This window comes from Lithobates pipiens, unplaced genomic scaffold (assembly GCF_037356315.1).
Source record: "Lithobates pipiens isolate NorthernLeopardFrog02 unplaced genomic scaffold, aLitPip1_a1.2 Scaffold_30, whole genome shotgun sequence".
Taxonomy (NCBI): Eukaryota; Metazoa; Chordata; class Amphibia; order Anura; family Ranidae; genus Lithobates; species Lithobates pipiens.
This window is the reverse complement of record NW_027507791.1, coordinates 125,088,488-125,116,214: the sequence shown is the minus strand read 5'-3', so window position 1 is coordinate 125,116,214 and position 27,727 is coordinate 125,088,488. Positions and strand designations below refer to the sequence as shown.

General features: G+C 45.1%; 2 protein-coding genes across 8 annotated transcripts in view; one reads left to right on the top strand and one right to left on the bottom strand.

The window, feature by feature from the left end:
• The window catches only part of NUBPL (NUBP iron-sulfur cluster assembly factor, mitochondrial), a 69,983-nt gene extending 56,838 nt beyond the window's left edge, over positions 1 to 13,145 (bottom strand). For all 3 annotated transcript variants that reach the window (XM_077464813.1, XM_077464811.1, XM_077464814.1), the window contains exon 1: positions 12,997 to 13,145. In XM_077464813.1, the coding sequence (XP_077320939.1) occupies positions 12,997 to 13,101 (105 nt within the window). In that variant the 5' untranslated portion in view covers positions 13,102 to 13,145. The remainder of the gene's footprint in view (positions 1 to 12,996) is intronic.
• Positions 13,107 to 27,727, top strand: part of DTD2 (D-aminoacyl-tRNA deacylase 2) — a 37,659-nt gene continuing 23,038 nt past the window's right edge. For 4 of the 5 annotated variants that reach the window (XM_077464819.1, XM_077464818.1, XM_077464817.1 and 1 more), the window contains exon 1: positions 13,107 to 13,242. In XM_077464819.1, coding sequence (XP_077320945.1) covers positions 13,135 to 13,242 — 108 coding nt within the window. In that variant the 5' untranslated portion in view covers positions 13,107 to 13,134. The other variant, XM_077464816.1, reaches the window with a different exon arrangement.

The following is a 27,727-nucleotide window of genomic DNA, read 5'->3' as shown; positions in this document are numbered from 1 at the left end:
AACCTCCTGTCTCCAATATGGAAGCTGTCTCCAAATTGGGGTCCCTGAGCTATCCTCAGACTTGAGTATATAATGACCCTACACACCTGTGTACTCACACAGGCTGCAGGCATCCAATAAAATCCGGGTCAGGATTAAAGGTTTCGTCCCAACCAAGACACTTTGTAACTTTCCCAACCTTCGTCCCAACCAAGACACTTTGTAACCTTCAAGCTCCAGTCCCCAATCTGAAACTACAGATTCCTGAGAAAAGCAAAAAACATAACTTTCACCACTATAGTATGAAACTTTGCATTAAAGTGGTTGTAAACCCTTTACAACCACTTTTTATTACAGGTAAGTCTATAATAAGGCTTACCTGTAGCTACCCCGGATATCTACTAAACCCACATTATTTAAGAGATATCCCCTGTATCTGTATGTGCCTACATCATCAGCACATGCACACTGAAGTAATTGCACGTACGTGCCATTGCTTCAGTTAGTTACTAGGCGGCTCCCGCACGCATGTAACATCATTGTGGCTCTGACCAATCACAGCGCTGGGGCCTGTGATACCCGGAAGTAACTTCTGGAGATGTCATCGGCTTGAGCGCTGTATGAGGACCGCTGCGGGAGGCTTTGGTCTAAGGTAAGTAATTCATAATGAGCTAGTATGCTATGCTGTTTTTTTTTATGTCAGTGGGTTTACAACAAGCCTTAAAGAGATTGTAAAGTCAGAAGCCACTACTATCAAAGTCAGTATTCCAATGAGGAGAGAAAGGGGGCAGGCCAATGGACACGGAGCTGTGGTTCCGCTTGGTTGCACCCATAGCAAGTTGCTTACTGTGGGGCCACTTAACTGGAGGGAGGGGCCAGGAGCACCAAAGAGGGACCTGAGAAGAGGAGGATCGGGGCTGCTCTGTGCGTCCTTTCATACACAGAGCCGTGGTTCGGCCAGGGGCCCCTCTATCTCCTGATTGGCTAACTTTGACTGACAGCAGCGGCCACCAATGGTGCCACTGCTGTGTCTTAGCCAATCAGGAGGGAGGGATCTCATTCAAAGTGTGACAGCGCTGAAAGCTGAAAATTGGTTTGGGAAGGAGGTGGGTGGAAGTGCCCAGTATTGAAGTGGTTAATGTACAAATGGTTAATTGCAACCTATTTTAACCACTTTCGCTCCTGACGAATGAGAAGCTTCCCCTGCCTGTGTAGTGTAAACACAGGCAGGAGGAAGTAATGTCACTCTCCTCGGGGCGGTCTTTTTGACCGGACGGCGAGGAGAGAAGACATCCTAGTAAGTGCACCAACACTACACTGACATGTAGATACACATAGGCACACTTTAACCCCCAGTCACCCCCCGATCACCCCCCCCCCCCCCAGTGTCACTGATTGCAGTGATCATTTATTTACTGATCACTGCATTTAGGGTCAGTTGTAACTGTAAAAAGTGTCAGAGCAGTTAGTGTTAGGTCCAGGGTAGCCCCCTACCCCCCAATTAAGGTTTAACCCCGATTGCCCCTAGTTAACCCGTTCACCCCCTTTTGCCAGTGTCACTAAGCAATCGTTTTTCTGATCGCTGCATTAGTGTCACTGGTGCCGCTAGGTAGCTAGTTATTTTTTAGGTTCACCGCCAGGTTTTTATAGCGTTAGGTACCCTCATATACTACCTAATAATGGTTTTAACCCCCTGATTGCCCCTAGAGTTAACCCTTTCACCAGTGATCACCGTATAAGTGTTACGGGTGACGCTGGTTAGTTAGTTTGCTTTTTATAGCATCGGGGCACCCACCATTTATTACCCAATAAAGGTTTAACCTCCTGATCACTCGGCTGGTGATATCAATTAGGTTTTAGGGTCAGATAGGGTCTGCGTCGCCCCAGGCAGTGCTAGGTTAGTGCCAGTACCGCTAACACCCACGCGCAAAGCATACACCTCCCGTAGTGGTATAGTATCTGAACAGATCAATATCTGATCTGATCAGATCTATACTAGCGTCCCCAGCAGTTTAGGGTTACAAAAAAAAAATGCATGGTTAGCGGGATCAGCCCAGATACCTGCTAGCACCTGCGTTTTGCCCCTCCGCCCAGCCCACCCAAGTGCAGTATCGATCGATCACTGTCACTTACAAAACACTAAACACATAACTGCAGCGTTCGCAGAGTCAGGCCTGATCCCTGCGATCGCTAACAGTTTTTTTTGGTAGCGTTTTATATTTAAATCCTGAAGGCGGTGCTTGGTTTTCGGGGTCCCGTACGCAGCTAGGCTCCCAAAAAGTCCCCCACATGTGATATCCTCATACTCAGGAGAAGCAGCAGAATGTATTTTGGGGTATAATTTCACATATGCCCATAGCATGTGTGAGCAATATATCATTTAGTGACAACTTTGTGCAAAAAAAAAAGTTTGTAATATTCCTGCAACTTGTGGCAAAATATAACATATTCCTTGGACTCAACATGCCTCTCAGTAAATAGCTTGCGGTGTCTACTTTCCAAAATGGGGTCATTCGGGGGGGTTTGTGTTATTTTGGCATTTTATGGCCTTCGAAACTGTGATAGGTAGTGAGGAGTGAAATCAAAAATTTGCACCCTTAGAAATCCTGAAGGCAGTGATTGGTTTTCGGGGTGCCATACGCGGTTAGACTCCCAAAAAGTCCCACATATGTGGTATCCCCGTACTCAGGAGAAGCAGCAAAATATATTTTGGGGTGCAATTCCACTTATAACTATGGCATGTGTGAGCAATATATCATTTTGTGACAACTTTTTGTTAACTTTTTTTTTTGTCATTATTTAATTACTTGGGCCAAAAAAATATATATATATATTCAATGGGCTCAACATGCCTCTCAGCAATTTCCTTGGGGTGTCTACTTTCCAAAATGGGGTCATTTGGGGGGGTTTGTACTGCCCTGCTATTTTAGCACCTCAAGAAATGAGATAGGCAGTCATAAATTAAAAGCTGTGTAAATTCCAGAAAATGTACTCTAGTTTGTAGACGCTATAACTTTTGCGCAAACCAATAAATATACGCTTATTGACATTTTTTTTTTTTAATGACATGTGGCTGAATACATTTTGGCCTAAATGTATTCCTAAAATTGAGTTGAGTTTATTCGATTTTTCTTATAACAAAAAGTAGAAAATATCTTTTTTTTTCTCAAAATTTTCAGACTTTTTCCATTTACATCGTAAAAAATAAAAATTGCAGAGGCAATAAAATACCATCAAAAGAAAGCTCTATTTGTGGGAAGAAAAGGACGCAAATTTTGTTTGGGTACAACATTGCATGACCGCGCAATTACCAGTTAAATCAGTGCAGTGCCAAATTGTAAAAAGACCTCTGGTCCTTAGGCTGACAATTGGTCCGGGGCTTAAGTGGTTAAAATTGAAATTTAATGCAAAACATTTGTGGATAGATTTTTTTTCCCCCTTTTTATAAGTGATCACACTCCCTTTGTTCTCAGCTGCATAAGAGCTGGGGGAGAGGATATAGCAGTAAACTGAGCAACCCATTGAATGGCTATGGAGGTGGGGGGCCCAAGTCTAATCATTGGAGGAGAGCAGGCTGAGTTTCCAGGACAGCTACAGAACTGATCACTTAGTGTGGTCATTTTTCTTCTTTTTTTTAATTAAAAAAAAAAAAAAAAAGGAGAGACTGGCAGGAACACCAGGGATTTCACACATAGGAAGCAATACAAAGAGAACAGGACACTTTCCTATACAAATACATGGTGCGGCAGTCATATGTCAGGAATATGATATGTTGGGCTTACATATTCTTTAAAGCAGGGGTCTCAAACTGACGGCCCTCCAGCTGCTGCAAAACTACAAGTCCCATCATGCCTCTGCCTCTGGGACTCGTGCTTGTAACTGTCAGCCTTGCAATGCCTCATGGGACTTGTAGTTCTGCAACAGCTGGAGGGCCACTAATTTGAGACCGCTGCTTTAAAGATTCTTCCAGATATTAGTTAAATATAAACAAACAACAAAGAGAAGTGGTGCTACAGCTAGCCATGCTAGAATAAGCTAAATAGTATGTAGGTATCCTATAGAAATGTTATATCTTTTTTTAAATATGCATTGCGCTCACTTGACATTTATTCTCTCAGTGGCATTCTTTTCATTGTTCTGGTGTATCTTTACATCTATGCTGGAGATATAATAAAACTTTTGGAACAAATGTACCGAAAACTGCCAGTTCTTTTAAAGTGTCAACCCAGCAAAAAGATATTTCAGTTGTTGTCAAATGCCAGGGCCTTCATACTACGAATGTCTTCTAAAGGACTCTCACACAAAGGCCTGCTCTCCTGTTTACAGCTTTACTCCCATGTTGAAGCCATTAGAAGGGGCTCCTGTTCTCCCCTTTCATCCTTATGTGGAATGCAGTAGGTGGAATGAGGTGGGAAAGGGGAGAGACAGGAATTTGGCCAGGGGGGGATCTTACTGCAAGAGACATTTAGAGAATTAAAGTGAACCTGACCTGGCCAAAGTTTTTACCAAGAGAAAAAATAGTGCTGAATTATGCTTCTGGAGCCTATGTGATTGGCCCCAGGTGTACAAGGGGGCTTCATTTCTGCACAAGAGATTAAAACAGAATGATTCTTCATGCAAATCTACAATACGGAAACGTGTAGTGTGTTACCAGAAGCCTATTTGGTATAAACCCTGCCTAATAATAACCAGGGAAATGATAGGTATGACAAAGTAGCTATACTATCACAGTGTGTGCGTCTTTAACATGAGCACATCTGTGTCTGACTTAGAATAGACATAAGATGCCTGCTCTAGCCTTAGGGTTGGTTCACACCAGATGTGGTGAGACTGTCCCATCACAAACAGGGCAAAATGCCTTGCATGATATCTCTATGCAGTGGTAAATATCAATAACCACTAAATGGTTAGAGAGCAAAATTTCTAATCCACTCTCAGAATAACAGACAGAAGAGATATACTGTATATACTATTAGAGGAAATATATACTGTATATAGTATTAGAGGAGATACAGTATCTCACAAAAGTGAGTACGCCCCTCATAATTTTTTTAAATATTTTATTATATCTTTTCATGTGACAACACTGAAGAAATTACACTTTGCTACAATGTAAACTAGTGAGTGTACAGCTTCTATAACAGTGTCAATTTACTGTCCCCTCAAAATAACTCAACACACAGCCATTAATGTCTAAACCACTGGCAACAAAAATGAGTACACCACTAAGTGAAAATGTCCAAATTGGGCCCAATTAGCCATTTTCCCTCCCCGCTGTCATGTGACTCATTAGTGTTCAAGGTCTCAGGTGTGAATCGGGAGCAGGTGTGTTAAATTTGGTGTCATCACTCTCACTCACTCATACTGATCACTGGAAGTTCAACAAGGCACCTCATGGCAAAGAACTCTCTGAGGCTCTGAAAAATAAATTGTTGCTCTACATAAAGATGACCTAGGCCAGGGGTGCTCAACCAGTGGCCTGGGGGCTACATGTGGCTCGCGACCTCCTTCTGTGGGATGGCAGATTGGCAAGCCCAGATCATGGGTTGCAGACACGCCACCCCAGAGCATCTGTGTTGTTACTGAAGCCGGCAAAGCAAGCAGCTGTGGAGCAGAGCTGTATAAGCTGATGCTTCCTGTATCGCGCCATCTCTTGCCACAGGCAAAGTGATACCAAATGCACTCTGCCAGGGACAGCAACAGCCAGCGATACCTGAATGGAAGACTGTTATTAAAGGTCAGTTTATTACTAAAATTGCAGTGTATATATGGGCATATCTGCGCAGTGGTTACTGGGCTGTTTTCAAACTGATCCGCAGATGCAGTGCACCTTCAGGTTACCTGCACTGAGGCATAAACTTCTGTTATTACCTGCGGGTTTGGCGAGCTGTCAGAAAGTGCACCACACCTGCAGGATATAATAGAAGTCTAGGGCAAAGTGTAGCTAACCCACAAGAAAGACACAGGTACACTGCGCTGCATTAGTGTGAAAGGCCCCTTTCACACAATCGGTCCGACTCAATCGGACCCTCCATTCATCTCTATGAAGCGGAAATTGTAAACAGATTTGTGTCCTTTTACACCCGCCTACCTCCAATCTGAGCTGAACCAGGCCACGTGCCCTCAACATGGAGGGGGGGTGCTTCGGGGAGAGGGGGGCCCTGCACCTCCCACCCCAAGTTGGTGAGGACAAGGGCCTCTTCCCGACAACCCTGGCCGTTAGTTGTCGGGGTCTGCGGGTGGGGGGGCTTATCGGAATCCGGGAGCCCCCTTTAATAAGTGACCCCTACCCATTCACCTGGTGAAAAAAAGTGTAAATAAAAAAAACACAACACAAGTTTTTAAAATAATTTATTAGACAGCTCCGGTGGTCTTCTCTTCTTCCGTCTTGGGGGGTCTTCTCGCCAGACTCCTCCACTATCTTCTGCTCTTTTGATAGCTCTTTTACTAGCGAAGGAGCCTGGCTTTCTTCTTCACCGTCGCCACAGTCTGGGGGTCTTCTTCCGACTTCGAGGTCTTGTCCCGCTCTTCTGGGGTCTTCTGCGTTGTGCGGCGACGTCACCGGGTGATGTCATCATGTGACATCATGGTGACCCCGCACCTTGTCCCTATATAAGTCGCCGCACAACGCGTCCCTGCCATTGCAGCCAGAGAGAGTGTTGTGTCAACATCACAAGGAGAAAGAAGAGAAGAGAAGAAGGCGGCGGCGACAGACCAGGCCAACGCTAGTAAAAGAGCTATAAGAAAATAGCGGAGGCCCGGCAGAAGAACCGAAGAGCGGGACAAGACTCCGAAGTTGGAAGAAGACCCCCGGATGGTGGCAACGAAGAAGAAAGCTGGGCTCCTCCGCTAGTAAAAGAGCAGAAGATAGAGGAGGAGTCCGGCCAGAAGACCCCCCAAGACGAAAGAAGAGAAGACCACCAGAGCTGTCTAATAAATTATTTAAAAACTTGTGTTATGTTTTTTTATTAACACCAGGTGAATGGGTAGGGGTACATCGTATTATTAAAGGGGGCTCCTGGACTCTGATAAGCCCCCCGCCCACAGACCCCGACAACCAATGGCCAGGATTATCGGAAGAGGCCCTTATCCTCATCAACATGGGGACAAGGTTATTTGGGATGGGGGGGCCACAGGGCCCCCCCTTTCCCCAAAGCACCCCCCCATGTTGAGGGCACGCGGCCTGGTATGGCTCATCCCCACCCCCTTTGCTGACTGGCCGGGCTGTGTGCTCGGATAAGGGTCTGCTATGGACTTTGGGGGGACCCAGCGTAGGGGTTCCCCTTCAAATCCATACCAGTTGACGGGGCTAGCGAGGGGTCAATCTCGTGGATAGAGTCGGCGACATTCACTTCCTTCGCTAGTCCTGGCTACCTGGAGCCGCATTCAAAATGAATGGACTTTACGCTGTGTGTGGGCAAGTTCGTTCATTTCAAAAGTCCGGCGGATTGTCCGGGCGTGTGTGGGCCAGTCCACTCATTCGGAAAGTCCGGCTGACCTCTGCTGTAAAGTCCGGCGGGTTGTTCGCTGGACTAAGTCCACTGGATAGTCCGATCGTGTGTACGCGGCATTAGAGAACCAAACAAACATTGTTTCCCAAAGATGTTTCCCATCTTTTACAATGTGTGGGGCACAGTGCCTCCCCACTCAGTGCAGGTGCAGCATGGGGAACTCTCAAATTGGAATGCATTAATGTTTCACTGACACTGCCCTTCACTGCTCTGCTGAGTGCCAGCAAAAGAGGCTTTGTGTGCTGCTTGCGGCACCAGTACCAGGGGTTGCCTACCCCTGTTTTAGCGGATAAGTGCATGTATCCTTCCCACCCCCTCCCTCCCCGTAATAATCACCAGATAGCTCGGTTCACAGATACAGGGTACAAAATTGATCTGAGCAGCTCTGTACTATACGACTGATGTGATAACCAATCACAGCAACCCATGTACTGTTTACATTGGAGAGCCCACCCATTCCCCTTACAACGGAAGGATGGACGATCATGCATTAGTTCTGGGGCACAAGCAGCAGAGGCAGATGTAGGGAAGGAGGGCGTTTGATTGTGGGACCCTTTCACCTTCCCCGTACATCTGCTCCGCATCTATGGGACTTGTACATCAAACCCTTACTCTATTAGCTTGAAACGATGCATGTTAACCTTTATCTTCCTCCTCCCAGTTATGTGACCTGTACATTAACCCCTTCACTTTCTCCTTTGTGCATGACCTATGATGCTGCTGCATCCAGTGCACATAACCAAGGTCCATGTTTTTCAGCTACCTCAACTCCAGCATGTTGCTTTATTTCCAAAAAAGGATCACCTTGAATTGTTTACATTTTAATAAAGGTCATTTCAGGGGTGTTTGTACTGTTCTGGAATTTTTATTTGCTATGTAAGATAACAGAGTAAAGGTAAACATCTAAAACGTTTGTCTTTTTCTTCTATATAGTAAAAAAAAAAAAAAAAAAAAAAAAAAAAACCAAACCCAGTGTTCATTAACCCCATTCCCACAGAATGTACACATAAATGCTAGGAGACTAGGCTCTCATCCAGGGCCCTGGGTTCCATACTAATGTTTGGGAACTGGGAGGCCCAGTTCCTAATCACCTGATTATTGTAATCAGAGGCTATCACAGCAATCAGTCACTGTAGAACCTGTGACAGACCTAGCCGGGACACAGGCTTTTTGAGAGGACTGAACGCGAGCCTCTTGCCGACTGATTATGGGCCCTGGATTTTAAGGGGCACAGGGTGAATGAGAACCCCACTATAATCTGTGCTAGTCAGATTCAATGCTGTATATATAATGTGTGTTATCATGCTGTTGGGACACACTGTCAGATGCTAATGTCATGAACTCCAGCCAGTCTGTTGGCTTGTATAATGTAAATGAGTCTAGTCTGGCTCGTAATAGTATTCAACGAATTGTTGTTTGGGCTAATTAACCCTGTGTTGATGTTTATGGTAATGTTTATTGAATTGTTAGTGAGCTAGGAGCCGAAAAGTCTAATCCCTCAGTCAACTAGTCTGAGTGTTGATTTAGATAATTAGCTCAGGTTAATTCTGTTTCTGGCTACGGTTGTATTGTTAGAATAAATGATCAGGAGGGGGGACCTCCCCTTCTACTGTATTATAAATACTTGTCATTTTGGTTCTAATAAAGGAGTCCATGTTGAGCAGCTAAGCAAGTGTCGTCTTGTTTTGTGCTTGTGAGCGGTTGGAATATCTGATATCTATATTCAGACTTAGGAAGCAGTATACTGACGGAAGCACTCAATTGGAGTGTGCGATCGGTTCCGTCACAGAACCCACCCCTGGGTTTGATTTGGGTCAGGGTTAGTGTCAAGGTTAGGATCACATTTTTAAAATTAGTATCAGTGTCAGTGTGTTTTAGGTAGGATAAAAAGCAAAATACGCAATATCTCAGGGCCCTACTACAGCTAAAAACATTTTTGTTCTACTGTTTTGTGTAAGTTTCCCTTTGATAATAAAAAAGAATCTGGAGATATTTATTACTATTTATCAAAAATGATGGCCTGATTTGTCATCTTTGGGGGGGGGGGGGGGTAATATTCCTCCTGACTACACTAAATAATTGCGATGATATGTAAAGTTTTACTAACAGTTGCAAAACTGTGTTCAGTTGTTAAGCTTTGTCATCATGAAGGGGTTAAATAACACTAAAATAAAGCTGTCTCAAAAAAACAATATAAAATGTATCTTGGTATACTACTATTTCATCACCAAGTAATGTCAATCAAAATGAAAATTTTGTTCATGAATGTGATGGTATTTCGATCGATCAAATTATGAGATTACATGTTGAAAACAGAGATGTGATCATATGTAGTACAATCAGCACAAAGAAGCAGAAGATATTTTAACGCAGAACTAAAGAATAATACTCATGATTACCGAAAACCTGGCTTCACGAATCCGATACTGTGTCTTCTGCTGCTCTATCCCACGGTGGTCTTCTTTGGATTCACTCCCCCAGACCCAGTGGACACAAAGGAGGGGGTGTTGGACCCACATAGCACCTTTCAAGTACTTCACCCACCTCCCTCTCTGTCACTCTCCTCATTTGAGGCACACTTCATTCATCTAACCAATGACACAAGAAAGCTCTTAATTCACTCCCTGGTTATCTCTGGCCTTGATTACTGCAACTCCCTCCTCATTGGCCTACCTCTGCATACTCTACCCCCCCTTCAGTCCATCATGAATTCCCATTGGAAAATCTGACCCTGTGTACATGGTTTTAGAGAGGACGAATCTTCCTAACAAGGACACAAGCAGTGATAAAAACCGACAGAGGATTTAACCACTTCCATATTGGGCCTATTCTGGTACTCCTCTCCTACATATAAAAATCATAATTTTTTTGCTAGAAAATTATTCACAACCCCCAAATATTATACATGTTTTTTTAGCAGACACCCTAGGGAATAAAATGGCGGCCGTTACAACTTTTTATCCTGCACCATATTTGTGCAACAATTTTTCAAACACTTTTTTTTTAAAATAATTGTTTCATGAATTAAAAAAACAAAACAGTAAAGTTAGCCCGATTTTTTTGTATAATGTGAAAGATAATGTTACGCCGAGTAAATAGGTACCCAACATGTCATGCTTTAAAATTTTGCACACTTGTGGTACTTAAAAAACTCCATAGGCAAAGCTTTACATTTTTTTACAGGGTACCAGTTTAGAGTTACAGAGGAGGTCTAGTGCCAATTGTTGCTCGTGCTCTAATGCACGTGGCAATACTTCACATGTGTGGCTTGAATAGCGTTTACATATGTGGGTGGGACTTACGCATGCCTTCGCTTCTGAGCGCGAGCTACTGAGGACAGGGGCGTTTTACATTTTTTATTTTTGTTTGTTTTTACATTATTTTTTACATTGTAATAAGAATGGTTCGTGACAGGTCCTCTTCATGGAGAGATGCGGGCTCAATAAGACCCCACATCTCTCCTCCAGGCTGGAAAGCATGAGATCAAAAAAATAAATAAAAATCCACAATCTCATGCTTACCAGCCACAACCCGGACATGACGTCATAACGTCACGTCTGGGCCTCCGACGGTCATCAGTCATCTCTACGGTCATCATCTGGCAGTGGCCGATTCTTTCTCCTGGTCCCCAATGGCAAAGGAGAGCCCAGAGAAGCACTGGATGGTGGCGGGTGTCCCCTCCTGTCGTCTGTAATAACAATTAAGAGGCAGAACTGCCGCTATGATGATTCTTACGATGCACAGAATCCCCTGCTGAAAACGAGGATATCTGAATGATGCCTGTAGCTCCACTGAAAATCAAAGCTGTCATATGAAGTCCTTGGGCTGGAAGTTGTTAAAGTATAACTAAAAGGCAAAACTTTTTATTAGTTTTGGAAAGGGATTAGAACCCCTGTCCATAATTAATGTGGTCTGTGCCCCGTTAAGGCAGTGTTCCGGCCTCCCCCTCCAAAAATTAAATGTCAGCAGATACACATACTGTAGTTCAGGTATGTCCAAAGCCCGAGCTGTGGGCCGTTCTGGTTTCAAATGACCCCACTGGTAATTTGAAGATATATATCTCTTTTGTGGTCCCCAACGAATCCCATAGTGCCACGGGGACAATGTAATCCCATCTCCTGGGCTGACATTGGGCGACTGTTCTGTCTATCATATGAGGCTTGACTTTGTATTAAAGAGGCCACCGAGTAAACAGGAGATTCTCCTGTATGTAATCTGTCAGAAGTCATCCAGCTCCACTCTCTGTACCCTCCGAGGCTGTAGATGAGCATGGATCAGGCTGCACTAATGGCAAGTGCGTGTTATACGCCGTTAAATACTGTAGATCCAAATAAATCCAAGATTCACTGAAGGAAAAGAGAGATCGTGAATAAGCTTAACTGAAACACAATCTCTGACAGATCAGTGGTGTGCTTTGCTTACATCGGAAAACACATTGTGGCCGCCAGACCTGCTGATTGGCTTCCGCTGTGTCCAAGCACAGCAGGAGCGGTGCATGTGTCCCCTAAATGGCCTGTACGAAATCACGTACAGGTACGTGATTTTTTTATTTTTTTTGCACCCAGGCCACCCTGCCACAGTAAACGTACGTGGGGTCCGGAAGCATTTAATGTTAGGACATTTACCTGTCCTTGAATCCAGCGATGTCGGCACCACAGACGATGTTCCCATCAGCTCTTGGGTGCTGCCGCTGCCATTGCCAGAAAGGGAATCTGGTACTGAAGCATTGTGGCTTCACAGCCGGGTCCATACTGCGCATGCACCAAGCATGCCACGCTCTCCTACTGGCCCGGTAGCAGGGGAGGGGGGGGGCAAACTTCTGACGTACCCCGCCGTTGGGAGATCCGAGAGAAGTGGGGACAGGGTACCAGTGAAAAACAGGTACCCACTCCCCCAGAAAGGTGCCAAATGTGGCAGCGGAGGGGGGGAGGGAGGGAGGGAACAGATAAGCAGAAGTTCAATTTTTGGGTGGAACTCCACTTTAAGGAGATAAACTTTCTATGTTTGACCTGTTTACCATTGAAAGTAAAGGAAAATCCCAAATTTTGGGTTGTCCCCAGAAAATTATTATCTTCCAATGAGGACACTAGTTCTGGTTAATGGGGGGGGGGGGGGGGGGGATGGGGCAAGGAATTCCCTTAATTTGCAGGGATTTCCTCTCACTTCCTGTTTGGCTATGGGACAGGAAGTAAAAGGAAATCTCTGCAAATGAGACACAGATGGTGAAAAAAAATCTGACAGGGGTTATAACCCTCCCTTACGCTATCCAAAATGGAAAAAATAAATAAAAAAGCTTTGCCTTTAGTTTTACTTTAACCGCTCATCATCACTCCATCCAAAACAAAGAGAGCAAACTTTCTCATGCAATGTCATGCAGGTCAGCACAGAGAAGAGGACATTTCCAGAGACAGATCTTCCGACCAGGGACTGTCCTTCACAATCAGGATCGGCTGGCAACGTGCTCAGCTCTGGGGCGCCATTACAAGCCTGCTGGAATGTTACCTACCGAGGACAGGGAGGCCACACCGGCGGCCACATACCGTCCTAGCTGCAGAAACTTCCGGGACCTCAGAACGCCAAATCCCTGTATCAGACCTTTGACAGCAGCCATTTCCGTCTCTTAGCAACGTGTTCTTAATCTACTATGCGTTCCATTGAGTTTACATGGCGGAAGTATGCGTTCCAAACCTCCTTCCTTCTTGTCCAATCAGGGGGGCGGAGAGTGGAAGTGCTGGCAAGCTTTGCATGGACGGTGAGTAGCAGAAGACACCTAAATATGCTACAGCTGTGTTATACATGGACAGGGCTTGTACTACGCCTGGACCACCACTGGCTGCAGGAGCATGCATTCTAGGGGCAGTTCAAATGACACGTGTAATAATTATTACTTCTATTGTCTAGAATTTGGCTCCTGTAGGTTTTACTGATATGGAGAGAGCTGACTGCTGTGCAATCATTCTGTGCTATAAACATGAGTGCTTGTTTCAGGCAAATGTCTATGTTTATGTACTGAGCGCTCCCTCCTTTCCATGCCTTGTATGGGGTACTGGTAGTGGGCAGCAGGGCAGGAATTCTATTACAGATGGTCAATTGTTCACTGAGATTGTCAGAGGAAATGATTGCCCATAGAAGGTAGACAGGGGGATTAACAAAGATCGGCACATGGAGGGGGAAAATCCGTGTGAGGTTCCGTGCCCCCTCCTGCAGGCAGTCCCATTTATGTTGTATGGCATGCAGCGGCTGCATGGACCCAGATGCTGCTCCCATATTGACATCTGTGTGGGTGCACGGCTCTGAATGGTAGCAACCTCTGTGTCCATGCAGCCGCTGCATCCCGCATTGACATTAAAGTGACACTAAAGATTTGTTGTTGTTTTTTAAATAACAAACATGCACATACTTACCTCCGCTGTGCAACTCGTTTTGCACAGGGTGGCCCCAGAACCTGGTCTTTTGAGGTCCCTCAGCGGCTCTCTTGGCTCCTCCCCACATCAGATAACCCCCCTGGGAGAAGTGCTCTTCCGGGGGGTTACCTTGTGGGTGCGCTTCCGAGATTAGCATTCAATGTCCATAGAGGCCGAATGCAGGACTCGGCCCCGCCCCGCGTCGTATTTGATTGACAGCAGCGGGAGCCAATGGTGTGCGCTGCTATCAATCTATCCAATTAAGAGCCGAGAGCCCTGGGAAGAGAGACAGCGTTTCACCATGGGACAAGTTCGAGGGTTCAGGTAAGTAAAACGGGGGGGCTGGGAGGCTGGTCACTGACAGGTCTTTTTTCACCTCAATGCATAGGATGCATTAAGGTGAAAAAACACAAACCTTTACAACCTCTTTAACAGGACTGCCTGCACGGGGATGCACTGAACACCTGTGCACTCCCATGGGGGTAAACACAGCCCTCGCATGGGTGTATGCTCTAGTATGAGGGGCGGATCCGGGGGGGCAACAGGGCAATTGCCCTCCCCCCCCCGAAATAGTAGCACTATCTGCCACTGACTGACATGACATGTCTCCTATTCTCTGCTGCTGCGTCTGCCGAGTCTCTCTCACATCAGCTGATCAGCGGCGCAGAGAGAGAGACTCGACTAATACCAGAAGGAACAGGTGGGTGGAGCCTCTTCCCTGCACTCGTTGCTAACGCCTGGGCCGCTTGGCGTCTAGCAATGAGTGACATTAGTGAGTCACGTTGGACTCCAGTCTCACTCTCAGAGCCGACGTGACTCACTGTAACAGGCCAGGGAGAGAACAGTTGCACTCGCACTCGCAGTTGCACTGAGACTTGAGTCTCAGACGAGTGACGTCAGTCAGTCACGTCAGACTCAAGTCTCAGAGCTGATTTGACAGGAGCTGGAGCCTCAAATAGGGCAACAGTTGTTGCTGCAGGTGACGTGGCAAGTGGACAATCCGCAACATGCGGCAGGTGACGTGGCAAGTGACAATTCGCAACATGTGGCAGGTGACGTTGCAAGTGGACAATCTGCAACATGTGGCAGGTGACGTTGCAAGTGGACAATCTGCAACATGTGGCAGGTGGACAATCCGCAATGTGTGGCAGGTGACGTGAGAGGTGGACAATCCGCAACGTGTGGCAAGTGACAATCCGCAACATGTGGCAGGTGGACAATCTGCAACGTGTGGCAGGTGACATGGCAAGTGACAATCCGCAACATGTGGCAGATAGCTCTCTTGAAGTTTTTCCCACAAATAGAACTTTCTTTTGGTGTTTTTTGCGCTTTAAACAGCAACAATTTTGAAAAAAAATGCATTATTTTTTACATTTTGCTAAAATAAATATCCCCTAAAAATATATAAAAAAACTATTTTTTTCCCTCAGTTTAGGCCGATACGTATTTTTCTACATATTTTTGGTAATAAAAATCGCAATAAGCGTTTATTGATTGGTTTGTGCAAAAGTTATAGGGGATAGTTTTATGGCATTTTTATTGATTAATTCATTTTTATTTTTTTTATTTTTTTTACTAGTAATGGCAGCAATCAGCGATTTTTATCATGACTGCGACATTATAGAGGACACATTGGACATTTTTATCATATTTTTGGGACCATTGTCATTTATACAGCAATCAGTGCTATACAAATGCACTGATTCCTGTGTAAATGACACTGGCAGTGAAGGGGTTAACCATTAGGGGGCAGTGTATGGGTTAAGTGTGCCCTGGGGAGTGTTTCTAACTGTGGGGGGAGGGGGCGTTGCTACGTGTGACACGTCACTGATCTCTGCTCCCAATCACAGGGAGCAGAGATCAGTGACACTGTCACTAAGCAGAATGGGGAGATGCTTGTTTACATTAGCCTCTCCGTGAGGGAATCGAGTCCACGGGACCCACGACCTGACTCACGGAGCTTGCCGCACGCGCCCGCTGGCTGCCTCTTAAAGTAGGGTGACCAGACATCCCCGGTTTCCGGGGACAGTCCCCGGAAACTGGACACTGTCCCCGAACCAAGTCTGTCTCCGGTTTTGACCCCGGATTGCATTTGAACAGGGGCTGGGGCAATTTCAAAGACAGGCAGTGCAGAATTAAAAAAAAAATCTGAATTACACCCCCCCGCTCTGCTGCTCCTGCTAGCTTAGGGGGTGAGGTGTATTTTTTTAATTATCTGTGCCCCTTTCTGATGATCATGTGCTGGCCAGAGAGGAGAGAATATTTCTTCAGTTTCGGGTGCATGCCGGTTTCGCTCCTGCTTGCATGTTCCCGGCCAGCCACCTGCCCATCTCCTTGCCCCTTCCCTGGCCGAGTGATCTTCCTCCACTCCCCACCCAGTAGTAGCCGGGGCCTGGAGAGTAAGCCCTTGTACACACGGTCGGACATCCCGACGGAAAATGTCAGATCGCACCGTGTTGTCGGATAATCCGACTGTGTTTGGGCTCCATCGGACTGTTTCCGCCGGAATATCCGACGGACAAAGTTTTAGAGCTGGGCTATAAAACTTTCCGACAACATGATAAAATCGGACTTTGCCCAATTGTGTGTAGAGAATTCCGATCGGACAAAGTGCCACGTATGCTCAGATCAAATTCCTAGACCAAAGCTTTTGGCTACTAGCCTGAACGTAGTCCCGACGTAACTAAATAACATCGTCACGTTACGTGCGATCGGATTTTCCGACAACTTTCTCCGACCGTGTGTACGCAACACAAGTTTCGGACAAAATCTGACGGATTTTGTTGTCGGAATGTCCGACCGTGTGTACAAGGGCTTAGACTTGATAGGCTGTGAGGCAGGCGGCGGGGGCAACGTGCAGAGAGTCGATAATTGCCGCCATTGCTAGTAAAAAAAAAAAAAAAAAATGTCCCCGGATTTCATTTAAAAAATCTGGTCACCTTATCTTAAAGGGCAACGTACAGGTACGTTATTTTGCCTGTACGAGCCCTTCTGCCGACGTATATAGACGTGAGGTGGTCGGCAAGCGGTTAACAAAAAACATACATTCCACATTAATATTTATGCTACTAAAATTAGTGTGTGCTGTAAAATGCCTCTAATATCAATCCTGTTTGATCTGGCTGGAGGACGCCATTTTGTTGAAGAGCAGTCACTTTCTTAGTGAGAACTCTCCTCTTCCTTCATCTCAAAAACAATGTCACTTTCTGCAATTGAAATGTGTGCATTTCCAGCCTTGATGTTATGTCTTCCCTCCGCTAGAGAAAAAAAGGCTGACAGAAGCTTTATAGTGCTCTGGCTCATAGCTGCCACTGCCCAGGGGGAAAGGAGAGAATATCAGGGAGATAAAATTTAACAGTAGTAGTAGCTAAATTTACCTCTTTTGTGTCTCCCTGACAGCTGAATTTGTCCTGTGACCTCTCCTGCTTTTCTTTTCCATAATCTGCTAATCTTACATAGTTACCTAGTTACATAGTTAGACTGGTGTCTTTATTCAACCTTACTATCTAGTTCAACCTGAGTGAGTGTCTACAATTGTCCCTATCCCTGTACATTGCTCACTCACATCGGTCCCTACCCTCAAGGATCCAACAATACTAGGGCCAATTTGGGACAGAAGCCAATTAACCTACCTGCATGTCTTTGGAGTGTGGGAGGAAACCAGAGTACCCGGAGGAAACCCACACAGGCACAGGGAGAACATGCAAACTCCAGGCAGGTAGTGTCGTGGTTGGGATTCAAACCAGCGACTCTTTTTACTGCTAGGTGAGAGTGCCGCCCTTACATAGTTACATAGTAGGCGACGTTGAAAAAAGACACAAATCCATCAAGTCCAACCTATGTATGTGATTATATGTCAGTATTACATTTTATATCCCTGTATGTTGTGGTCGTTCAGGTGCTTATCCAATAGTTTCTTGAAACTATTGATGCTCCCAGCTGAAACCACCACCTGTGGAAGGGAATTCCACATCCTAAGTGCTCTTACAGTAAAGAACCCTCTACGTAGTTTATGGTTAAACCGCTTTTCTTCTAATTTTAGTGAATGGCCATGTGTCTTATTAAACTCTGTTTCACAAAAAAGTTTTATCGCTATTGTGGGATCACCAGTCCGGTATTTGTATATTGAAATCATATCCCCTCTCAAGCATCTCTTCTCCAGAGAGAATAAGTTCAGTGCTCGTAACGTTTTCTCATAACTAATAACATCCAGACCCTTTATTAGCTTTGTTGCCCTTCTCTGTACTTGCTCCATTTCCAGTACAGCCTTCCTAAGGACCGGTTCCCAGAACTGGACAGCATACTCCAGCTGTAGCCAGACCAGAGTCTTGTAGAGTGGGAGAATTATCGTTTTATCTCTGGAGTTAATCCCCTTTTTAATGCATGCCTATAGGGCCGAAACAACTAGTCGATTAATCGACAACTAGTCGATTATGAAATTAATTGATTGCTATTTTCATTCTCGATTAATCGACAATGGGGTTAAAAAAACTAAAATGAGCCCTTTAGAGTACAAAAAGAGAAAATAATTGCTACTGTAAATATTACTTTTACTATTGCACAGTAAAATAATGAACCCCTTGCAGTAGCGATTATTTTTGTACTATAAAGGGCTATTTTTATTTAACCCCATTATGTTACTAAATGTCTTAGGCCTGGTTCACACCTGTGTGTTTTTTGGTCCTTTTTGCAGAAATGCACAGTTCACTCATGCTTTTTTTCTGTTGCTGCGTATTTGGAAAGGGTCAGGAACTTTTTTCAACTCAAAGACTGCTTTTTTGGTTCATTATACTTCGATGGAGAAGCTGCAGAAAAGCTTGTAATGTGTTTTTGCAGCAATTTGTGTTTTTTTTTTTATTTTTTTTTATCTGCCCAACAACATATTGGCCAAAAAAAAAAAATGCAAGAAACGCAAATCGCAGCAAAATCACGTGCACAAAAAATCAAAACGCACAGCAAAAAGCATGGCAGAAACAGAAAAAAAGCAAACTGTATAGGTGTGTACCGAGCCTTATGCTGGCCACGTGGATTCCTTTGAAAATTCCTTTGACCAAGAAGTTTTCTATTATTTCAAAATTTTCCCGTCGCTGTGGGTGAAAACAAATGTCAATTTGACTCCACTAATGATTACAAAATCAAACGAACGTTCTTAAAATATATATTTTTTTTTTTTTGAAGGAAGACATTGTTTTTGTATGGCCAGCATATAATATTTTTTTTTACAGTTCTGTTTGTAAATCTGCAAAGCAGTTTTTAACTTTTTTTCTTTTAAAGCGGGAGTCCGTCGGGAGTCCGCGTTTTTTTTTTTTTTTTTTTGAAAAGCCAGCAGCTACAAATACTGCAGCTGCTGACTTTTAAAATAGTGACACTTACCTGTCCAGCGCGCCCGCGATGTCGGCACCCGAAGCTGATCTCTCGATCGTCTCTCGGGTGCTGCTGCCGCCATCTTGGGTATGGGAATCAGGAAGTGGAGCCTTTCGGCTTCATTTCCCGGTTCCCTACTGCGCATGCGCGAGTCGCGCTGCGCAATAAGGATGGACCCGCTGCCTCTGGGATCTGTGTGTTTCCCAGCAGGCAGCGGGGGACTTTCGGAAAGGGGCGTAATCTACGCCCCTTTCCGCAGAGAGCTATCCCGGAAGTGGGTGCAGATACCTGTACTGTACAGGTACCTGCACCCCCCTCCCCCCTGAAAGGTGCCAATTGTGGCCCGGAGGGGGGGAGGATTCCAATGAGCGGAAGGTCCACTTTAGGGTGGACCTCCGCTTTAAATAAAAAAATTAGATCTCTGCGTCTGATGATATTTACCAGATTCAAACTCTAACAGTATATACAGTATATCTCTTCTGTCGGTTATTCTCAGAATGGATTAAAGATTTTACTCCCTAACCATACAGTTGGTTATTTTTATTTACCACTGTATATAGAGATAGTTAAGAATAAATTGCCTTTTTTTTCAAACTTTACATATTAACTAAATTATACACCACACTTTTTTTTAAGGTTATTAATTGATTAATTGAAACAATAATCGGCCAACTAATCGATTATGAAAATAATTGTTAGTTGCAGCCCTGCTTGCCAATATTCTGTTTGCTTTGCTTGCAGCAGCTTGGCATTACATGAAATGCTGAGCTTGTCATCTACTAGGACCCTCAGGTCCTTTTCCATCCTAGATTCCCCCAGAGGTTCTCCCCCTAGTGAGTAGATTGCATTTATATTTTTGCTGCCCAAATGCATTATTTTACATTTTCTACATTAAACCTCATTTGCCATGTAGGTTCCCACCCCATTAATTTGTTCAGATCTTTTTGTAAGGCTTCCACATCCTGTGGAGAAGTTATAGCTTAGTATCGTCCGTACAAAAGAACTTATTCACTCCTTGGTTATTTCCCACCTCGACTATTGCAACTCTCCTCACCGGCCTACCATTACATCGGGTTGTCCGTCCTTCAGTCTATTATGAATGCTGCTGCTAGACTCATACACTTTACTAACCGATCTGTGACTGCTGCCCCTCTCTGCCAATCCCTTCACTGGCTTCCACTACCCCACCATACAGTGGCGTAACTAGAACCTTCAGGGCCCCGATGCAGGAAACCATGGCGGCCCCCCCCCCCCCCCGACCTCCGGACAGGGCTCTTTTCTCCGAGCCCGATGGTGGAACACCAGGGCCCAGTGGGTGGCTGCATATAAAGGAACCGATTTAAAAAACATCAATTACAGCCACCACTGTACCATCAAATGCCGCCACTGTGCCCATCAAATGCCGCCACTGTGCCCATCAAATGCCGCCACTGTGCCCATCAAATGCCGCCACTGTGCCCATCAAATGCTGCCACTGTGAATCCCCACAGCCCGCTCACTGTCTGCCCGCCACTTACCCTGTCTTGGTGGGGCAGCGGGTAACGGCCATGAGCGGGGTCCTCCATGCAGCTACTGCCATCCTCATCTCCCGTCCTCTCCTCCTGATGGGCGTCCAATAGCTGTGTCTATCGTTTCAGCCAATCAAGTGATGGGTAAAAGACCCACACACCTGATTGGTGGAGAGGCGGTTCAGTGTTAGGAAAGTGAATATTAATTCACTTTTCTAACACACCTGGGTAGACTGTGAGCGTCAAGCATGGCGCTCGCAGTTCACCTATTTTGAAGCCTATTGTAGCCCATGGCTCTAATCAGGTGCTGCAAAAACACCCCCCGTCGCTGTAATTCAGGCACCCGGCACCCCAAAAGGGACCAGACACCTAAATATGGGGGTGGCAGCGGTGGCCATGGATAGATTCATGCTATGCTATGCATGAATCTATCCATTGGTCATAGAGGGGGTGGAACCTGTGCACCCTTTTGGATGCACCACCACTGATAAACACATGCATACATACACATACATATATGAACACACACATACATACATGCATGCTCTCACACACATACAAGCATGCTCACAGACACACACAAGCATGCTCACACACACACACATACATTAATGCACACACACACACACACACATACATGCATGCTCCCACACATACAAGCATGCTCGCTCACACACACACACACACACACATACATTAATGCTCACATACATACAAGCATGCTCACACACACATGCATGCTCATACACACACACACACATACAAGCATGCTCATACACACACATACATGCATGCTCACGCACACACATACATGCATGCTCACACACACATGCACATACAAGCATGCGCACACACACACATACATACAAGCATGCTCACACACACACAAGCATGCTCACACGCACACACACACAAGCATGCTCACACGCACATACAAGCATGCTCACACAAGCATGCTCACACACACACACACACACACACACACACACACACACACACACACACACATGCACATACAAGCATGCTCACACACATGCACATACAAGCATGCTCACACACATGCACATACAAGCATGCTCACACACATGCACATACAAGCATGCTCACACACACGCACATACAAGCATGCTCACACACACGCACACACAAGCATGCTCACACACATGCACACACAAGCATGCTCACACACACATACAAGCATGCTCACACACACACATACAAGCATGTTCACTCATACAAGCATGCTCACACACACACACACACACACACATACAAACACAAATACAGTAGATAGGCTTATTAAAAAAAACAGCAGACATTTACCTTGGCTCTTCCTGCCGGGTACTGCACTCTAGGGGGAGACAAAGAGCACACATTGCTTTCACTAAGCCTAATGTAAGGAGCTCCCGCACAGTGCCGATTTCAGTTCGGCTGATGATCGTGAGCTCCTCTCAGCCTCCCCTCCTATTGAAGAGTACAGGGGGCCCTCGGGCCCCCTGCAGCAAGGGGCCCGGTCGCCATGGCGATCTTGGCGACCCCTATAATTCCACCACTGCCACCATATAAACTTCAAAATACTAACCACAACATGCAAGGTCACCCACAACATCGCCCCAAGCTATATCACCAACCTCATCTGCATATATCGCCCAAATCGTCCTCTCCGCTCCCCCCAAGACCTCCTGCTCTCTAGCTCCCTTGTTACCTTCTCCCATGCTTGCCTCCTAGGACTTCTCCAGGGCCTCTCCCATCCTCTGGAACTCCTTGCCCCAGTATGTCCGGTCAACGCCCACCCTGTCTGCATTTAGGCAAGCCCTGAAAACACATTTATTCAGGGAAGCCTATCCCACATCCACCTAAGAACTGTACCCGAGCCACCTCCATCAGATCATCCCCCGCAGCTATTACCTCTTGTACCACCTCCCCCTTCCTTTAGATTGTAAGCTCCACAAGTAGGGCCCATTGTTAAGCACTGTGCAAGCTATTGGCAATATAATAAATTCTGTATAATAATAATAATAATAATAATAATGAATGAATTGTTAACGAATGAATTGTTAACTCCTTTTTCATCTTATTTATTGTTAATTATACAAATCTCACAACAGTGAGTACACCCCTCACATTTTTGTAAATATTTTATTATATCTTTTCATGTGACAACACAGAAGAAATTACACTTTGCTACAATGTAAAGTAGTGAGTGTACAACTTGTATAACAGTGTAAAATTTGCTGCCCCCTCAAAATAACTCAACACACAGCCATTAATGTCTAAACCACTGACAACTAAAGTATGTCCAAATTGGGCCTAGTGGGGTTGATTTACTAAAACTGGAAAGTCCAAAATCTGGTGCAGCTTTGCATGGTAGCCAATCAGCTTCTCACTTCAGCTTGTTCAATTAACTTTGGCAATAAATCCTGGAAGCTGATTGGTTTCTTTGCAGAGCTGCACCAGATATGCACTTTCCAGTTTTAGTAAATCAACCCCCAAGAGTCAATATTTTGTGTGGCCACCATTATTTTCCAGCACTGCCTTAATTAACCCTTTTGGGCATAGAGTTCACCAGAGCTTCACATGTTGCCACTGGAGTCCTCTTCCACTCCTCCGTGAAGATATCATGGAGCTGGTGGATATTACAGACCATGCGCTCCTCCACCTTCCACTTGAGGATGCCCCACAGATGCTCAGTAGGGTTTAGGTCTGGAGACATGCTTGGCCACTCCATCACCTTTACCCTCAGCTTCTTTAGCAAGGCAGTGGTCATCTTAGAGGTGTGTCTGGGGTCGTTATCATGTTGGAATACTGCCCTGCAGCCCAGTCTCCGAAGGGAGGGGATCATGCTCTGCTTCAGTATGTCGCAGTATATGTTGCCATTCATGGTTCCCTCAATGAACTGTAGCTCTCCAGTCCTGGCAGCACTCGTGCAGCCCCAGACCATAACACTCCCACCACCATGCTTGACTGTAGGCAAGACACACTTATCTCTGTACTCCTCACTTGGTTGCCACCACACACGCTTAACACCATCTGAACCAAATAAGTTTATATTGGTTTTATCAGACCACAGGACACGGTCCCAGTAATCCATGTCCTTAGTCTGCTTTTTTGAGCATAATTTTTAGAAGAGGCTTACTTCTGGGACGACAGCCATGCAGACCAATTTGATGAAGTGTGCGGCATATGGTCTGAGCACTGACAGGCTGACTCCCACCCCTTCAACCTCTGCAGCAATGCTGGCAGCACTCATACGTCTATTTCCTATAGACAACCTCTGGATATGATGCTGAGCACGTGCACTCAACTTCTTTGGTCGACCATGGCGAGGCCTGTTCTGAGTGGAACTGTATGGTCTTGGCCACCGTGCTGCAGCTTAGTTTCAGGGTCTTAGCAATCTTCTTATAGCCTAGGCCATCTTTATGTATAGCAACAATTCTTTTTTTCAGATCCTTCGAGAGTTCTTTTCCATGAGATGCCATGTTGAACTTCCAGTGACCAGTATGAGAGAGTGTGAGAGATGACACCAAATTTAACACACCTGCTCCCCATTCACACCTGAGACTTGGTAACACTAACGAGTCACTTGACACCAGGGAGGGCTAATGGCCAATTTGGACATTTTCACTAAGGCTGGCCATCAGTGGTGGCCCCTGTGTTAAGGGCGCATTGGCGCCGCCCCCTCTCTCCTGCCGCCCCCCCCTCTAGCACCAATAGATAGTTTCATGCAGTGCATGAATCTATCTATGGCCGTCGCTGCCACCCCCTATTCAGGCGCAGGGCGCCTGAATTACAGCAGCGGGGTGGGGGGGGGGTTGCAGCACCTGATTAGAGCCATGCTGGGTGCTCGCAGGTCACTCAGCTGTGTTCGAAAAGCGAATTAATATTCGGTCTCCTAACACTAAACCGCCTCTCTGCCAATCAGGTGCTCGGATCTGTTACCCGTCACCTGAAATGACAGGTGCTGTGATTGAACGCCAGGCGTCCAATCATAGCAGAGGACAGGAAGAGAGGACGCGAGAAGACATTGAGGTGCTGTACCACCGAGACAGGTAAGTGCAGACGACGGGCCGGCAGGAGACACACTGGGAGCAATTTGTGGCAGTGGTTGCGTTTGATGGGGCACAGTGGGAGCAATTGATGGGCACAGTGGCTGCATTTTATGGGGCACAGTGGCGGCAATTGATGGGCACAGTGGCGGCAATTGATGGACACAGTGGCTGCATTTTATGAGGCACAGTGGCTGCGTTTGATGGTACAGTGAGGCTGCAATTGATAGGGATTTTTCAGTTTGTTTGTGCTCCCCAAAAATGTTAAGCACCATGAGCCACTGCTGGCCATACATGGTGGAATTTCAAAAGAATCTTCTTTTGAAAATCCGAAATTTTGTGATTCTAGGGTGCCACCAAGCCTTCAATATCGCCTCATGTTGCTACAGAAAATAATTTTCGTGGCTGGGAAACTCCTTTTCTTTTCTTGCACGTGCGCATTTCTTTTTTCAATTACATTTCTCGCACGATTCTCCCATCAGTGATTAGAAAATCATTACTCAAATTTGATTGCTGCACGAAAAATCTGCTGTTGCTGCAGCCCACTAATGGTGCGAAATGCGAACGAAAATTCTTAGATACGTTTTTCAAAAGAATATTCTTTCGAAATTCGACCCATGAATGGCCTGCCTTAGGGGTGTACTCACTTTTGTTGTCAGCGGTTTAGACATTAATGGCTGTGTATAAATGAGGGCAGAGACATCAAACTAGACACCACATCCCAAATGGATAAAGACAAAGAAAAGGACAGTGGGGTGGACAAACTCCAGGACTTTTAAGGTGTCAACATTTTTTTTTTGATATTTAATAAATATCCATAAAAAAAAGTTTTTATTACAAGAGAATATACAATACAATACAATAAAATAAAATTATCCACATAACTTTTTGTACATAACAAAGCAATTGATTGACACAGAAAATACCACTCAAAATATACCACTCAACATGTTTCGCTCATCTGAGCTTCCTCAGGAGTTTAGGTACATTGTGTTGGTAGGCTGAAAGCAATAGAAAGATGTGGATAAGACTTCACAAGAAATAATGAGAATAGTTTCATATACATATATATTGTGTTAGCTGAATAGACGTGTTCACATATCATTTTTAGAAAGTCCATGCAAAATTTTACCCATGTTGCCAAAAAAATTTCTGATATAGATTTTGATTGGGATAATACTGTTAAAATCATCGAGAATAAAAAGACATCAATGACGTTTTCCACCCTGACACTGAAAAAAGCCAAATTAAAGCAGTGGCCAAATGAAAGGAGCTGTAACTCAAGATAATGCACATCTTGAACAGGTATTATTTTTAAAAATATATATATAATTACCTACATGTGGTTAAATGGTAGAATCATAAGGTTCATTTGCCAGAGAGAAATATTCCTCACCGCAAAAAAATGAGCATAGCTGTAAACTATCAGACTCGCCACTCGCAAGAAACTGAATGGATTTTAAATGGTTGGAAAAAACCTGCATCTACAAGTTTAAATCAAAGAAAATAATTAACCATTAAGTAAGTTGCAGCATGCATTTGCTCAAAAGATAAGGAATGCGCTGTGGAAGTCTGTTACCTGGTGGCATAGACATGTATTGCTGGCAGATGCCTGGAGAGAGACATAGCAGTCTCTCTATTGATGCTGGTGCCTGCGACAGAAGGTAGCGGTAAACACCGCACAAGTATAGTCTTCCCAACCCGGCGTTGTCTGGTGTCACAGCCGGGTTGCAGACAGACAATGAGAAATCCCATTGGTGCGGACTGACGAGTGCAAGGGGTGGAACCCCAGGGATGACGCTGATCGTGTCATAGTCCGGTCGGCGCATGCACCCAGTGAATCTATATGCTGGGACGTGCCAACAAGCACGCCTGAAGCCGGCTGTTCCATCTTAACTGCAGGAATCCATCAGGTGTGATACCAAAAGGGTATACACACTAGATTGGCCAGCAGGATGGAGATTTTTGGTAATAGGGACAACAATCGCAGCCGCATCTAAATGGAAAATAAATCCGCTAGGGCTCCCAGCAGCAGAGCAGTTGATTAGCCGCAACGTTGCTGGGTGCCCCGGGCGTCCGTGTGGACCAATGTAAAAAGAACCAAGGAGCGAAGGGATGAAACTGTAAAAATTTTAAAAAATATTGATATATATATATATATATATATATATATATATGTATTAATATCAATAAATGAAAAATTAATTTAGAGAAAACATTTAAAGCTGAATGCATCGTTGAGGCCGGGATACTTCAGACCTCTAGCATTAGAAATAGCGCCTGCAAACCCTAAAGAAGCTGCACCATTGTATGTAGTGTGAAAACAGGACAGCAGGGAAAAGTCCTGCCAGCAGCTTCTTTGGAGTGGTGAAGGAGCGGTGTGTTTACCGCTCCTTCACCGATGCTCCCCATTGAAATCAATGGGGCAGTGCTGTCATACCGCTGGCAAAACGCTGCTATTGCGGCGTATTGCTGGCAGTTTTAACCCTTTCTCGGCCGCTAGCAGGGGGTGCTAGCGGCCGAAATGCGCCACAAATCCGGCGGTAAAACGCAGCTAAAAATATTGGCATTTTACCGCCCACGCTATGGGTGGTGTGGTGTGAAAGGGGTCTTAAGGCTGATAAATCATGTATCCACCTGGCCTCTAGTTGCAGAAGCAATTTGTCATAGTCACCTCCCCAGATTTCAGGTGAAATATGTTCAAGGGCAAAAAAATGCATTTTGGTGCTATTAAAATTATGATACATGCCTATGTGAAGGCTAATGGGAGTTTCTATTCATTTCTTCTGTATTAGGGACACATGGTCCCGAATGCGGCAAAAAAATGGTCTCTTGGTTTTACCAATATAGAACACATTACATTTGCATTGCATAATATATTCATTGCCCACTGATTGACAAGTTACAGAAAAGTT